This window comes from Dipodomys merriami, unplaced genomic scaffold (genome assembly GCF_024711535.1).
Source record: "Dipodomys merriami isolate MVZ:Mamm:240054 unplaced genomic scaffold, mDipMer1.0.p SCAF_412, whole genome shotgun sequence".
Lineage (NCBI taxonomy): Eukaryota > Metazoa > Chordata > Mammalia > Rodentia > Heteromyidae > Dipodomys > Dipodomys merriami.
The window spans coordinates 163,797-179,848 of record NW_027205738.1 but is presented as its reverse complement, the minus strand read 5'-3'; the positions used below and the strand labels follow the sequence as shown (position 1 = coordinate 179,848).

The 16,052-nt window shown below is 44.8% G+C and overlaps 1 protein-coding gene across 1 annotated transcript in view; it reads left to right on the top strand.

Moving 5' to 3' along the window:
- The window catches only part of LOC138807134 (podoplanin-like), a 33,079-nt gene extending 23,139 nt beyond the window's left edge, over nucleotides 1-9,940 (top strand). The window contains exons 4-5 of the mRNA XM_069992701.1: nucleotides 6,493-6,604; nucleotides 8,682-9,940. Of these exons, the coding sequence (XP_069848802.1) occupies nucleotides 6,493-6,604; nucleotides 8,682-8,688 (119 nt within the window). The 3' untranslated portion in view covers nucleotides 8,689-9,940. The remainder of the gene's footprint in view (nucleotides 1-6,492; nucleotides 6,605-8,681) is intronic.
- The last annotated feature ends 6,112 nt before the right edge of the window (nucleotides 9,941-16,052 follow it).

The window sequence follows — 16,052 nt, the reverse complement described above, 5'->3', positions numbered from 1 at the left end:
TTTGAACCAGTTTGCAGATCAGTGAGTCTTACAAAAGGCCATTTTACTCCAATTGAAAGCAACAAGGTGGTCAACAAAGAAGTAGCTTTTAAGCATGCTCTTACCTGAAACTTATTAAGAGTCAAAGTTACATCTGACAACTTGTAAGAATCCTCTGTGCTTTGCTCTGGTCTTTGCTGGAAACTTAAAAAACAACCTATAAGAGCAAACTAGAATAGCAATTATTTTGGTAATCCTAATTTTTTTCTTTGTGCACATTGAGGCCAATGTTAAGAACAATTTTACATTTAAACTTTATATCCAAAAATCCATTCCTAATTTTTTTAAACCTCTTATTAATCACCTTTAATATTTTATACTTTAGTTTTTATTTGCATATGAAAAGATCCCTTGAAATCTTGAGGCCAAGTGTCACTCATTGCCTCTTGGTTGCTTGTTTTAAAACAGATACACATTAAGATTTTTTAACTCAAATGACAATTTTTCCTTAATGCAAGAATTACAGTCACCTTTACTATATCACGAAGCTAGACTTAACACCTTTATAACTTTTAAAAACATCCTAATTGTAGAACATAATTGAAAGTAAGCCATATTATAGAAATAACTTTTTGCCCTCTTTTTAAGGCCTTCCTAATTTTAATGTTAACACATCCAAGGGGAAGTTTTTCCAGTACTAATCAGATCATCACACCACTCATTTTAACCATCATGTTTTCAGTGTCTATCTGCAGGGAAAAGAGACAGAACAATGATGGGCCACTTGGCCCCTCCTATGGAATGGCCACACACTCAATCTGACTCTTTAGGGTTAGATGAACTGCGTTTGTGCCAGTTTGCCTCACCATGCGTGGACTCCTCCCAGGGCCTGTCCCACTGCATGACCAGCTGAACTGCACTTCTGCTTGTTCACCCCTTACCCCTAAAGATAGGTCTTCTGTTGGTTTCTAAGTTTTTCCCCGTCTCTTCTCTTGGTTCTCAAATGAAATACAGTTTTAGATAGACAGAACAGGTAACATCTTTGACAGTGTTAAACTAACCTTTACATTTAAAATTTTAATATTTATCCCAAATTTTAGCCAAGGGAATTAGATCGCAAACAGCCAATGCATTTTTGTTAAGCCAGATAACTTGATTACAGTATAAACAGTCTTATGCATTTTAAAACATTAGTCTTTAAAATACCAGATTTTCTAATTTACAAGTTAAAGAATCTTTAAAAAGCCATTTAAAACAATGTGAAGTTTTTTTTTTTTTTTTTTTTTAAATTTTGGTAATGTCCAAACCTCATAACCTTTTGTTTTCTTTTTTTTTTCTTTTTCTTTTTTTTTTTTTTTTTGGGGGGGGGGGTCCGGTCGTGGGGCCACAGCACCACAGCACCACTTCCGGCTTTTTTTTTTTCTTTTGCTTATGTGGTGCTGAGGAATCGAACCCAGAGCCTCATGAATGCAAGGCAAGTGCTCTACCACTGAGCCACCTTCCCAGCCCCATCAAACCTCATAACCTTTTGAATTTTAAATTTAAACTCACCCAATTGTTACAGCATGCTGACAATTCTTATCTTTGAACACGTTCACAGACACACACAAAACACTTACACAGATCTTAAAGCGTGCAAAAATCAAAATCAGTTGTACATACACCTTTTAAAGTTTTTAAACAAAAATTTAAGACAGTATTCCTTTTAAACTAGGTACCTTTGTTGGGCTTCATTTTCCCAGAGCTTGCTTGTTAGCAAGGCAATTCACTAATTAGTCTTTTGGATCTCTGTGCTGTTCTCATTCAGCAAGCTGAATCCAGAGTCTGCTGAGTGAGCCTGTCACACTCACCCAAATCTTCCCTACCTCAGAAGACATAAAATGAACACACACACTAAACAAGACAAACAAGTGGCCACAAAGACAAAATCAGGTCTCAGTGAATGGGGTGACATCTCACCACTTACCAGGGGACTAGAACCCCCTCTACCCGATCTCGAGGACAGCCCCACCCAGGGGTCCAGGGGACGTCTCCCACTGGCCCTGCTGGCAGTCTTATAGCGCGTCCGCCAAGACTCTCCGCCAGCCCCAAGACCACACCTGCAGGCTTTCACCATTCCTGAAATATGAAAGTTGTATCAAATGATCTAATTGTTTCTTATTCTCTTGGGGAGGGGCTGGTTGCCCCTCTGCCCGTTTTTTGTTTCCTCTGGAAGGAGGAGTTCCCTCTTTATGGAACTTAGATTTACATTCACTTTTTCAATGGTTCCCTTTTTCCTGTGGGAACCAAGGATTAGTTTGTTCTCCCACTCCTGCTGTGGAGGCTTTAGTGCCTCGTGCTTTTAGCATATGTTTTAAAATAGAGACAAACTATCCTTATTTTTAGAAGATGAACTCCCCATGATTTACTCGTTATCTTTCTCAGTCACAACTGAGGGGCCTGCAGCACCCCAACGAGCTTCTGACTACTATTCCAGGTGAAAAGAAAAGAAAGAGAGAGAGAGAGATGCTTACCTCCCAAGGTTCCTTGACTGAAGAAACTGCTTCGTGCCCCGCTCTGAGCCCCACGTTGGGCGCCACCTGCCGCGGACCGGGTTCTGTCGGGGCGACGGAGGACACCTAAGGGAGGAACCTGGAATAGGTGGGGAGATGGCAAACAGACAACTCACACACAAGAGGAGTGAATGCTGAGTGCTGAGTGCGATTTAATGCAGAGGATAGCAACCTTTTATAACAGAAGTCTCATGAGAAAGGGCAAAAGGTTACACAATCTTGCTGCATGGCTTCTTTCTTGGGTGGTCACCAGCTGGGCACCTGATAGGCATTTGTCTTCGGCTTATCTCTAAGGAATACAATGGGTTTGGGTTTCGATGTTTGTCACCAATTAACCATTACCTATTTTTATAGAGGCCTTAACTTTCCCATAAGATCTTTCCTGTCTCTTCTTTAATAGTAAACTTTAAGGAGACCTAGCAATTCTCTTAGTAAATAGCAGGAAATTCTCTCTCCTAAATAATTATCTCAGCAATTGCCATACATTCTTTCTGTTTTAGCTGAGCCTATAGCTTCTTGTAAATCCCTTACAAATAATTCCTTCTGCTGAAGTGACTTTGTGAAACCCCCAATACTTTTATATTTACTTATAACTTGTCTCCTAGCCTCCATAAGAGGGGTTTCAGGTTAGCACTTAACTCTGGTGAGTTAGTCATATTTTTAAGACACTCATCAGATATTGGAGTCGTCAACACTCTTAAGAGAGAGCTTTGAATAAGGGAACGTTGACAATGAGCAAGTACAAAAAGCAGTAGAAGCAGTAAAAGATTAACAGGCACTCTTATGAGGGAAGAAAGACAGAAACACATCTTTTCCCAGGGGTTTGCCAGCCTTTTTCCAGGAGTAGGCCTCTTAGAAGCCCTATTCTCCGAGGTAGACTTCGGTGAAGTCCCAAAACTTGGAGATAGGTTTCTGTAAAGCCCCATTCTCTGAGGTAGACTTTGGTGAAGTCCCAAAACTCAGAGATAGGTCTCTGAAGCCCCTATCATGGTCTGATAGATGGTTTCCCATGCTAAGCAGACTCTACTGGGGTCGGCGTGGCATCCAACCATCTTTAAGAATACTGTACAGGGCTGGGAAGGTGGCTCAGTGGTAGAGTGCTTGCCTTGCATGCATGAGGCCCTGGGTTTGATTCCTCAGTACCACAAAAGCAGAAGAAGCCAGAAATGGTGCTATGGCCCAAGTGGTAGAGCACTAGCCTTGAGCTGAAGAGCTGAGGGACAGGGACAGTGCCCAGGCCCAGAGTTCAAGCCCCATGACTGACAAAAAAAGAATACTGCACAGAGGTTTGCTGTAGTCTTCAGTAGACAAGGAATGGGGGCAGGTGATGGGAAAGGTGTGCTTAGTTCAAACTGTCCCAGTCATGGGCATGGCCTGGTTGATGTCCCCAGACCACCTCACCACTTGAGGGAAACAGAAGCAGCCCATCAGTATTGCCTGGCTGCAGGTCTGTCCTGTGCCCTCCTTTGAACAAGACCCATCCGAGGGGCAATGTGCCTTCTGTCACAAGATGCCATCACTGGTAAATCTCACCCTTCTTGGAGCCCAAGGTGACTTCAGGAGAGAATGGCTCCTATCAGAGGGCATGGATACCAATTGCGTGTGTGTGTGTTGGGGGGGGGGACTTGGTGTCTAGCTTTTCTTCTGCTTTGAGTTAATTCATACTCAGCCAAAGCAACTTTGACCTTGCCCCTTGCAATAGGATTCCGCTCCTATGAGGTATCCAACACAGGGAAATTCATAGAGTTGGAAAGTGGACAGCACTGGTAGTGGTAGGTGGCTGAGGGAAGGGACAAATGAGGAGTGTGGTTCAGTGAGTGTGGAATTTCAGTTTTGCAAGACGGAAAGAACTGTGTGGTCTAGGGATGTAGCCCTGTGGTCTAGGGATATAGCCCCGTGGTAGAGTGCTTGCCCAGCATGCATGAGGCCCTGGGTTTAATTGTTAGCACTGGAAAAACAGAGAGAGAGAGAGAGAGAGAGAGAGAGAGAGAGAGAGAGAGAGAGAGAGAGAGAGAGAGAGAGAGAGAGAAACTGTGAATAGATATATTTAACACCATTGAAATGAATCCTTAAAATGGTTAATTTAATACATTTTTCTGCTGTGTGTATTTTAACCACAATTTTTAGAGAGAATACTTTATTAGGAGAAAGCTTCTTGCTGAAGCAGAGGATAGAGAGCTGGAGATAACAGCCCCAATCTTCCCAAATCAGCCCACAACTCTGCAAGCACATGCTGGACCTCACCACAGGCTGTGGGCTCTCTGCGATGGTCACAATGGGCTGGATATCAATGGCTCTGTTTCTTTTGCTACCATGATCTCTGAAAGCATTTTGACCATTTATTTCACAGCTGTTCCTCAGTGTACTTTGATTTCTTTTCTTTCTTTCATTTTTTTTTTTTTAAGTACTGTGATTTGAAGTCAGGGCCTCATACTTGAGTCAGGTGCTCAACTACTGTGGGCCACATCTCTGCTGGTGTGTGTGTGTGTGTGTGCACGCGCGCGCGCGCACGCACGCGCCCGTGCACGCACATTGATTCTGGGGCTTGAACTCAGGGCCTAAACAATGTCCCTTAGCTTTGCTTTTCACTAAGGCTAGAGCACTCTACCACTTGAGCCATAGCACCACTTCTAGCTTTTTGATGGTTAATTAGAGAAGAGTCACATAGACTTTTCTTCCCAGGATGGCTTCAAACTGTGATCCTCTAAGCCTCCTGAGTAGCTAGGATGACAGGTGTGAGACACAGGTGCCCAGTTTAAATCCTTAATAATTCTTTATCATTGTTTATCTTTTTGCCGACAAAGTGGCTGAAGAGAAACAAACAACAGACAAGAATGGAAGATAAGATTTTTTTTTTGTATCCAGTTAGTCAAATGGGAATTGAAAGGACAATTTCTTTGCATTTAATTTTAGAGATGGATTGCATTCTTTTCTGGATTATAGCCAAAAGGAACAGAATAAGATTCCTTTTCAAAACAGCTTTCGTGTTTCTTTCTTTTTAAAATTTTAATTCAAAGAGAAAAGGGAATCCCCTATATGTGGGAAAAACTTAAAAAGCCAGGTACCAGTGGCTCACACTTGTAATCCTAGTACGGGAGGTATCTGAGATTTGGGGATCATAGTTTGAAGCTAGCCTGGGCAAGAAAGTCCATGAGACTCTTATCTCCAAATAACCAGCAGAAGACTGGAAGGGGTACTGTGGCTCAAAGTGGTAGAGCATTAATGAGAAAAGAAAAGAAAAGAAAAAGGCAGAGCTAGCCAGGCACCACTGGCTCACTGTATAAAATCCTAGCTCCTCAGGACATTTAAGCATCAAGGTTCAAAGCCAAGCTAGACAGAAAAGTCCAGGTGACTCTGACCTTCAATTAAGCAACAAAAAAGGTAGAAGTGAAGGTATGGCTCAAGTGGCAAAGCACCAGCCTTGAGCAAAAAAGCCAAGTGTGAGGCCCTGAGTTTAAACTCTAGTGTACACACACACACACACACACACACACACACACACACACACGCAGAGCTTGGGGCATAGCGCAGTGGTAAAGCACTTTCCTAGCATGGGATCCCAGCATTGCAAATAGATAAATGACCATTGTGGCGCAGGGAATCGATTGCGTGTTGCTGGGGATGAATGGAGAAGCCCATGGAGTAGACTTATGGGAGGAGGTCTACCAATTGATGGAGGCCCGGGTGTTCTAATGCTTGAGAGCCATTCATTCATAACATGAATGAATTCATAAAATGGGATTCGCTTAGGGCTGGGGATGCAGCTCCATGATGGAGCATTCGCCTTGCATGCTCAAGGCCCTGGAAAGACGAGCTCAATGTTCTGCTTGGTCTGGAGACGACGTGGAACTTCATTTGCTGTGTGCAGAGACATGGTACCATTGTTGACCAGCAGCAACATCCTGCCGTGCAGGGCTGCTTCTCATCTGGTCCTCATGCCTTCTTTCCCACTCCCTTTCAGGTGGTCTGGCTACAGCGGACCTGGTTGGCATAATCATTGGGGTCTTACTAGCCATTGGCTTCATTGGAAGCATCATCGTAGTGGTTATACGGAAAGTTTCCGGAAGGTTCTCGTAAGTAAACTCCTGAAAGTGATTCCTGGAAGTAAATTACAGGCAGTCTTGCATGGTGTTTAGGTTCTCAACTATTAGAAATCTCTACATGAAGGTGATTTTGAAACCCATTATCACAAGAACTGCTCCTGAGGATTCCCCAGAATAGATGTGGGCTTATAGGTCTAAAACTAGAAAGCCAGAGCCTGGGAAGGTCTTAAGGTGACCTCTGTAGTTGAGATCTGACCCAATCTGATCTTTGTCTTCATTTTCCAACTAGCTGAATGAGAAAGAAAACCCAAACCAAATTTTAACTTGAGACCTCATCTCACCCATATGACCTGCCCAGCTTCCCACTATTGGAAGGAGGAAGTTTCTAGAAGAGAGCTTGTTACCAACTGCGCCCCATTCTGACAAGAGTGGTGGTGATGATGGGAGGAGATTTATAATCTAGAACCTTCCATGCCTGCCCCTGACACATAAAAAATCCTCTCCCCCCGGGTCCTTCTAACTTCCTACCACTGACTATTGATGAGAGAAAGACGTTCTTTCTCTTTATTGTATTTCTTTTAAGAATTCAGAGTGTTCAGTCAAGGTTGGTTGCTCACTCTTGTAATCCCAGCTACTTAAGAAGTGGGTGTCTGGCTGGGCACCAGTGGCTCACACCTGTAATCCTAGCTACTCAGGAGGCTGAGATCTGAGGATGGCGGTTCAAAGCCAGCCCGGGCAGCCCAGGAGACTCTTATCTCCACTTAACCACCAGAAAACCAGAAGTGGCACTGTGGCTCAAGTGGTAAAGTGCTTGCCTTGAGCTGAAGAGCTCAGGGACAGTGCCCGGGCCCAGAGTTCAAGTCTCACAACCAAAAAAAAAAAAAAAAAAAAAAAAAAGTGGGTATCTAATGTTTTCTCTCATATGTGTCAAATGTCGAAGTTTAGCTCTAAGTTAGAAATATATATATATATATATATATATGTAAAAATACACAGGGTTATATGCATCTGTATACAAACGTATTAGCTCTCAAATATGGTGTACGTAGGAGAGGATTGAATAACTAACATTTTATAAAATGCAAACCAGAAAGCTGGAATTTGTATTGTGTGGGACTGAGACCAAGGCGAGTGGGGCAGACAGAGAGAGAGGAAGGGTAGGTGTATGTAATCATAATATTCAATGTACACATGTGAAAATGGAACTGGAAAAATGGAGGGGATGGGTTGGGGAGAGATGGAGAGAATGATGGAGGGGTGACATGGGTCAAGACGTACTGTACGCACAAACTGGCATGTTAAGTTGAAGCCCCTTCGTGCAACTACTTAGAGATAAATAAACCAGCCAATAAATAATTTATTTTGTTGATCCTGGGGCTTGAACTCAGGGCTTGGGTACGTCCCCTGAGCTTCTTTTCCTCAAGGCTAGCATTCTAGCCCCTTGAGCCTCAGCCCCTCTTCCACCTTTTTCTGAGTGGTTTATTGGAGTCTCACAAACTTTCCTGCCTGAGCTGGCTTCAAATCATGATCCTCAGTTTCAGCCTCCTGAGTAGCTAGGATTATTCGTGTGAGTCATCGGTGCCTGCCTTTAAAAATATTTTTATAAAAATAAATAACTTTGAAAAAATGGGCATCTAGTAGATTGCATTTCAAGACCAACCTGGGCTGAGACCCTATATAAAAATTAAACTAAAGCAAAAAGGACTGGAGGCCTGGCTTAGGGAGTAAAAGGTCCCAAGATCCAACTCCAGTATGCCAACAACAAAAAGGAGACAAAGAAGCAGAGCATTCAAATTCATGACCAGAGGAGGAAAACTTTTGTTTTGTCTTTAGAGGAGATGGATTGTGCTGGAAGCCTATGGGGAAGGACAGGTGGCAGACATCTAGGGGCCAGGGGACATGACGCAGCTGCAGAAGTATCGTGTTTGGAGATGTTTGCACATCTAACCTGGCTTAGGGAGGAGAGACGGAGAGGAAGAGGAGAGGGGCGCGTGCCAGGTTCCGGAACTGGTAGTCAGAGAAAAAGACCCCAGGAGCGCTGATTTGTGGGTTTGTTATTCACAGTGCCAGCAAAACAATTCACCATCCCCTTTCTTGGTGTCCACAGGCCCTGAAGGATGAGCCCATCTGATCCATTTCGGACTCCCTCTGCCCTCCGCTCCCTGCCCCACCCCCACCCCCAGCTTGTGGGAGAAGATGACCCACAGGATACTGGCCAGCCTCCTTCCCATCCTGCAGTGAGCCAACCAACTTGCCAAAAGAAACCGGAGGAGAGAGAATTCACCAGACTTGGCTACTCTAAACAATTGCTTTTCGGAAAAAAAATATATTTATATACAATACACAAATTTTATATTAGATGACTTAAACAACCAGATACATAGAAAACGGAGCAAAACTATGTCAGGAGGCTGAGATCTGAGGATCGCAGGTTGAAGCCAGACCAGGCAGAAAAGTCCATGAGTTTCATATTTCTAATGGACCAGCTAGTAGTGGAGGTGAAGCTCAAGCCGTAGAGGCCTGGACTTCAAGCCCTAATACGGGCACCAAAACAAATCAACAACAACAACAACAAAGAAAACCAACAAAAATAACCAAAAAAAAGAAAAGAAAAACTCAACTATGTCAGCTGATTTAGAACTGAGAAAACATGGTTCAGTTGATGGTAGAGAGAGGAGCCTCTCTTCCCTTTGGCTGTTCTGTGTTATTGTTGAAATGCAAAGGAATCTGAAGCTGTTTATGTTCATGGAGTCCTTGGGTCTTCATGTGACGTCAGTAGACAGCTCAGACATTTTTCAGTCGCTCATCTGTTGAGATCTACACATTCCAGCCAGATGTGAATAATCAAGGAGCAAATCTGCACTTGGACGATAGATTATGTGATGAGCAACTTCTTTGAGGGGGTCTGGATGTATCATTTCAGAAGCATCTATGTGGTTTTCTAGCCGGAAGTCGGTACGTTCCTCACAAGGTCACCTAGCAACCACAAGGCCAGTGATGACCACGACTCCAAGGTCTGTGTCACCTACCTGCTCTAGATGACCGGAAGCACTCTCTCTACTTGGCAGCAGTGATAGGCTGCTTTGTCCTGTGAAGCTCTCTGTCTCAGACACAGAAGCCGTTGGATGCTCCGTGATGCCAGAGACTCGACTGTTGTAGAGCCAAGCACCACACCAGGTTCTGATGCAGAAAGAGTCCCTAAAGTTCTCCTGGCATGGTGGGGGTGAGGGAAGAATTGTGTTGTTTTGTTTTGTTTTGTTTTGCTCTCTCCCCCCAGAGGACAGATAGGGAGAGTTCAAATAATCTTATACAATACTATTATCTTTAAAGCAATCTGATTAAAGAAGACCTGATTTTCAAAATAAAGGCTATTCTCAGTCCTTACACTATGGGGTTGTCATGGAAAGATCAAAATCAAGTTGTCTGTCTGTCCCATCCAGCTCTTCTGCGGAGCCTGGTTTGGTTTGGGTTTAGTTCTCCCCATGTAAAACTTTCTCACACTGCCCAGATGTTGTGTCATGACCGTGACTGCACACCCCGACATCCTCTGAACTAGACTGAGTGCATCATGCAGGAAAAAATAACCCACTCATCAGACGCCTGGCCTGGGCCTCTCGCTCGGCAAAGCGGTGTGTGGATGTTATTCTAAACAACCCATCCATATCCGTGGGTCCTCAAGCCAGGTGGTGCATTTATGTCATTCAGAAGAGTATTGATCCATTTCTTTTGTCCCAGCCCTTCTTTCCTCTTCCACCTCCTACACTGGACCTGGAGCCTGCTGGCACAGGCTGTGGATTCTCAGTTTCACCTGAGTTAGGACTCAATGCAGTGCAGACACATTTTCCAATAAAACATGATTGCATATAAAGCCTGAGGCATACCTCTGATTGGGATATCTATTGCATCTGGGTCATTCTACTCCTGGCAAAGATTATAGCCTATGTGAAATACTTGCCTCTTTTAGCTGGGTGCCAGTGGCTCACGCCTATAATCCTAGCTACTCCGGAGGCTGAGATCTGAGGATCATGGTTCAAAGTCAGTCCAGGTAGGAAAATCCATGAGACTCTTATCTCCAATAAACTACTCAGAAGAAGCAGGAAGTGGTGCTATGGATCAAGTGGTACAGTGCTAGCCTTGAGCACAACAAGACTCAAAGATAGCACCCAGGGCCCGAGTTCAAGCCCCAAGACCAGAGAAAACAACAACAACAACAAAAAAAACAACCCATCCCCTAAAACCCAGTCTCGGGTGTGTGTGTGTGTGTGTGCGCGCGCGCGCGCGCGCGTGCACGCTGACACTGAGATTTGAACTCAGAACCTGGGTGCTATCCTTTAGCTTTTTCACCCAAAGGTGATGCTCTACTACTTGAAAGCTCTGCTTCTGAAAGAATTTTTTTTTTTTTTGGTCGGTCGTGGGGCTTGAACTCTCGGCTTGGGTGCTGTCCCTCAGCTCTTCAGCTCAAGGCGAGCGCTCTACCGCTTGAGCTACAGCGCCACTTCTGATTTTCTGGTGGTTTATTGGAGACAAGAGTCTCATGGTCTTTCCTGCTCAGGCTGGCTTTGATCATGATCCTCAGATCTCAGCCTCCTGAGTAGCTAGGATTACAGGCGTGAGCCACCAGCGCCTGGCTGAAAGAATTTTTTTTAATGAAAAACTTTTAAAAAAGAAAGATACCTACTTTCTTAGTTACTCAGGAGATTGAGATCTAGGTTCAGATCCAGTTGGAGAAGGAAAGTCTATGAGACTGTTTTATTTTTATTTTTGTCTATGAGATTCTTATCTCCAGTTAACCACCAAAGAGACCATAAGTAGAAGTGTGGCTCAAGTGGTAGAGTACCAGCCTTGAGTGGAAAAAGCCAAGCAAGAGTGTAAAGCTCTGAGCCCTAGTACTAGCACATAATAATAACAACAACAAAAATAATAGTTAAAATAAAGGCTTGTTTTTAGCTTCTATCATTTTTTTTTTCAATCAGAGAGAACCACCTGGAAATAAAGGCTTAGTCATATTTCATGCACCTCCTCTAAGAACCAGCTCAAACAAAGAAAATGGATGAGGAACCTCATCTGCTGGCCCCGTGATTGCACCCACTTTCTATTACTGCATGTTAATTGTTCAGTGTGGGAAGTGTCTTACAGTAATCTTTCTTTCTTTCTTTCTTTCTTTCTTTCTTTCTTTCTTTCTTTCTTTCTTTCTTTCTTTCTTTCTTTCTTTCTTTCTTTCTTTCTTTCTTTCTTTCTTTCTTTCTTTCTTTCTTTCTTTTTCTTATTAGTGGTGGAGCTTGAACTCGGCCTGGGCACTGTCCGTCAGCTCTTCAGCTCAAAGCAAGTGCTCTACCACTTGAGTCATAGTGCCACTTCTGATTTTCTGGTGGTTAATTGGAGATGAGTCCCACGGACTTTCCTTCCCTGGGCTGGCTTTAAACCACAGTCCTCAGATCTCAGCCTCCTGAGTAGCTAGGATTACAGGTGTGAGCCACTGGTTCCTGGCTTTGCAGTGATACCTTCCTAGAATGCACTTTGAGCATTTCTATTATTCCTCCTTCTCCAACCCTCCCTTTTTATATGTCTACTGAATGTGTGTGTGTGTGTGTGTGTGTCTGTGTGTGTACGTGTGTGTACATGTTGCTCAAGGTGAGCACTCTACCACTTGGGCAACAATTCCACTTCTAGCTTTTTACTGGTTCATTGGAAATAAAGAGTCTCACAGGCTTTCCTGCCTAGGCTGGCTTTGAACAGTGATCCTCAGATCTCAGCCTCCTGACTAGCTAGGATTGTTGGTGTGAGCCACTGATACTTGTGTTTTGTAAATGGATTTTGTTATGACCTTTTCACACATGTATGCGTGAATATTGTCCCCTCTAGACTTCTCTCCTACCCTCGCACTGTCCCTCCCCCCGCCCCCCCAGCAGTAATCCCTCTCTTACTTCATGCCCAGCTCTTCTACACATGAGAACACCTAGGTGATTCATCTTCCTGTGATACTATCTTTCCTTAGCTCTTATTTATTTGGTATTTGGCATTCAGGGTGAGTTTATGAGAAATGCTCCAATGGGGGCTGCTGTAGAGTTGTATATTAAAAGTTTTCTTTTTGGTGGTTGTTTTGCTAGTGGAGGGGGTGTAACAGGATGTTAGCACACAGCTGGGACTCAGCTTTGGGGCTTGTGGTCTGTGCAGGGCTTGGGCCCTGAGCACCTGACTCTCATGTTGGCCTTGCTCAAGCTTGAAGTTGCTTAGAAGACGTGGCATTGTAATTCCATGCAGTGCACATCGGGGACTGGGGTTGCTAGACAACTGCGCAGAATCTATTTGAAATCTTGGGGTGGTGGGGGCCCCCACTGGCATGAAGAAGGTGTGGTCCGTGGCCCAGGTGACAACAGAGAGGCCCGCACAGGTCAGGGGCCAAGGAAGGCACCAGCTCTGTCCCTCAGTGCTGCTGTGCTCTGAGATCATCTAGTGGACACAGCACAGGCCCGGGCTCTAGTTCTGTGCCCCAGGGCTCCGGCCTGGATACACATGGTCCTGACAATGTGCCCTCCTTCCCTCCCTCCCTCCCTCTACTCTTTGTTCCCCTCTCTCCCTCCCTCCCTCCCTCTTTGTTCCCTCCCTTAATCCTTCCCTCCTCCCTCCCTTCCTTCCTTCCTTCCTTCCTTCCTTCCTTCCTTCCTTCCTTCCTTCCTTCCTTCCTTCCTTTCCTCCCTCCCTTTCTTCTTTCCCTTTCCCCTCCCCTTCCTCTCTCCTTCTCCCTCTTCACCCCCCCCTCCCCTTCCTCTCTTCTCTTTATTGTTTTGTCAGTTGTGGGGCCTGGGCACTGTCCCTGAACCTCTCTGTGCTCAAGGCTAGCACGCAACCATTTGAGCCACAGTACGACTTCCCATTTTCTGGTGGTTTATTGGAGATAAGAGTTTCTCAGCTGTTCCTGCCTGGGCTGTCTTTGAACTGTGATCCTCAGATCTCAGCCTCCTGAGTAGCTAGCATTATAGGCATGAGCCACCGGTGCCTGGCTCTCATCTTTATTTTTGAATTCTGAATTCTTTTTTGGGATTCGAATGGGCAAGCATTCTATCACTGAAGTCACACCTCCAGCCTTTTTTTCTTCATAAGCTTGAAGCTTGTAGAAGGTCTAGATTTAAATTAAAATAGTTACTTTTGTAAATAGCTTCACACACACACACACACACACACACACACACACACACACATCATTTGTTCCTATTTTCCTTCAGAGGAACACTTGACCTGACTTTTTTTTTTTTTTTTTGGGTCCAGTTGTGGGGCCTGAACTCTGGGCCTGGGCGCTGTCCCTCAGCTCTTCAGCTCAAGGCTAGCGCTCTACCACTTGAGCCACAGCACCACTTCCGGCTTTTTTCCTTTTGCTTATGTGGTGCTGAGGAATCGAACCCAGGGCCTCAGGCTTGCAAGGCAAGCGCTTCTACCACTGAGCCAACTTCCCAGCCCTGACTTTTTTTTCTATAGGAAAACATTTGCATGACAGGTTTATTATTTCCTTTCAAAATGATAGAGATGTCTCATCCACATTCCACAAAGATACATTTGGAACTAGTTCATTATTTCTAATAAAAGTACAACTTAGTGAGTTTTAAGATCATTTATTTTCAAATGCTAGATAATGTATCTAACAAAGGATGGAAGAGGTTTTCTTTCCCTTGTCTTTGTTGTGGTTTTGTCTGTTTGTCAGACAGACTCTTGTTGTGTCGTCCAGGCCCGACTCATACTTGAGAGCTCCTGTCTCAGCTGCCCAAATGCTAAGATTATAAGCATATGCCACCGCACTTGCCAACAAGTCATGCTTAGCTTGAGATTTTCTTAATGTGTGGAGGAAACACTTAAAGATGTGAAAGCCTTCTAGTGACTAGAGTCCACGAGATATGTGGAATGATGTCAAAACTAGGAAGAGCTCACTATGGACAACTTCTCCAAAATGAGAAAGAAAACCTAGGCATAGAAAGTTCAATGTTTCTTCTCTTAGAACAAAGGAATCCACTTGTTAATGGAATCTTTCTGCACAACTTATTATATCCACATCACTGTCAGAAAGCAGCACAAGTCAAACTACCAAGAGGAGGTTGAATAGTGACTTTCTCAAAATATGTCCAGGTCCCTACCCTTGGTCCTCACGAGAGTGGCCATATTGGAAAAAAAAGAGTCTGTGATGTAACTTGAGTTTCTCAAGATAAGACCGGTGAACCAAAAGGCAGTGTTCTTACACAGAGAGCAGACAAGATCTTCGAGGAAAAACACAGAGGAGATGGAGGCAGGTAGAGAGAAGAGGGATGTAGCCACAAGCCAAGGCCAGCTGGGAACCCCAGAGCTGGAAGAGGCCCAGAGACTCCCCTCACTCCTTTGGAGAGAGCTGGCTCTGCCCTGGCCTGGATTCCAAGCCTTGTGGCCTTCAGAGATGTGAAAGAACACATTTCTCTCATGTGACACCACCCAATGGATTGTCATTTGTTACCGCGAATACACCCTCTGAGCCATTCCAGGATGGCTTCCCGCTGCCCATCCGGCCCAGGCCAGATGGAAAGCAGCCCCGACCTCTTTCACCTTGAGCCATTCCCTTCATCCTTCCAAACAATGGATTGGCAGCCCTCCCGCTTCCTCTGTGACAGACAGATGTTCCCGGGGCCTTCCCGGACTGTGTCACTGGAGTCGGAGGAATCCGTGGTGAAAGAAAGATGGCCTAGAACAATAGCCGGAGCCAACGCTGGCCGGAATTGAACAGGAGACCTAAATGGGCCATTCCACCACCTGCCATGGTGACTAACCCCGAACCCCTCCCTAGTTCAGAAACGCCTCAGTGAAAATCAACTGTGTCCACTCAGTGAGCACACGTCAGATAAGAGAAATCCTTTAGCCACAGGCGTCATGATGTGAAGAACTCATAAAGCCTGCTGATTAAAAAGAACAAAAACCAAAAACCAAACAATCCTTGGGCCTTTGGCTAAAGAAGAAACTTCTGGATGGCTGTTGAACTTCAGGGCCTCACATTCTTGCTGGGCTTTTTGTTTGGCTCACAGCTGGGGCTCTACCACCGGAGGAGGCATGCCTCTTCCAGTTCAGCATTTTATGCAGGTTCCTTGGAGATAGAGTCTCAAAGATTTTTCTGCCCTGGGCTGCCTTTGAACTGTGATTCTCAAATTGGCTTCCTGGGTAGGAGGATTACAGACATGAGCCTGAGAAACTTTTGAGGGTCTCTGAACATTCTCCAAGAGTGATGGCGGCTACACACTGCCATCAGACAGCCAAGAGCACAGGGACATTGTGGGTAGGGTCTCCTGCTAATTTTGCCTGAGCTTACTTTGAACTACAATCCTCCTGTTTCCACTTTGCAAGCGGCTGGGATTACAGGCATGCATCATTATGCCCAGCCCTCCACCATTATGCCCAGCCTGCCAATCTTCCATCTCAGGTGTACCTGGGGCACAGGACAGCCCACTGTTTGCTGCTGAGAAACACGGTT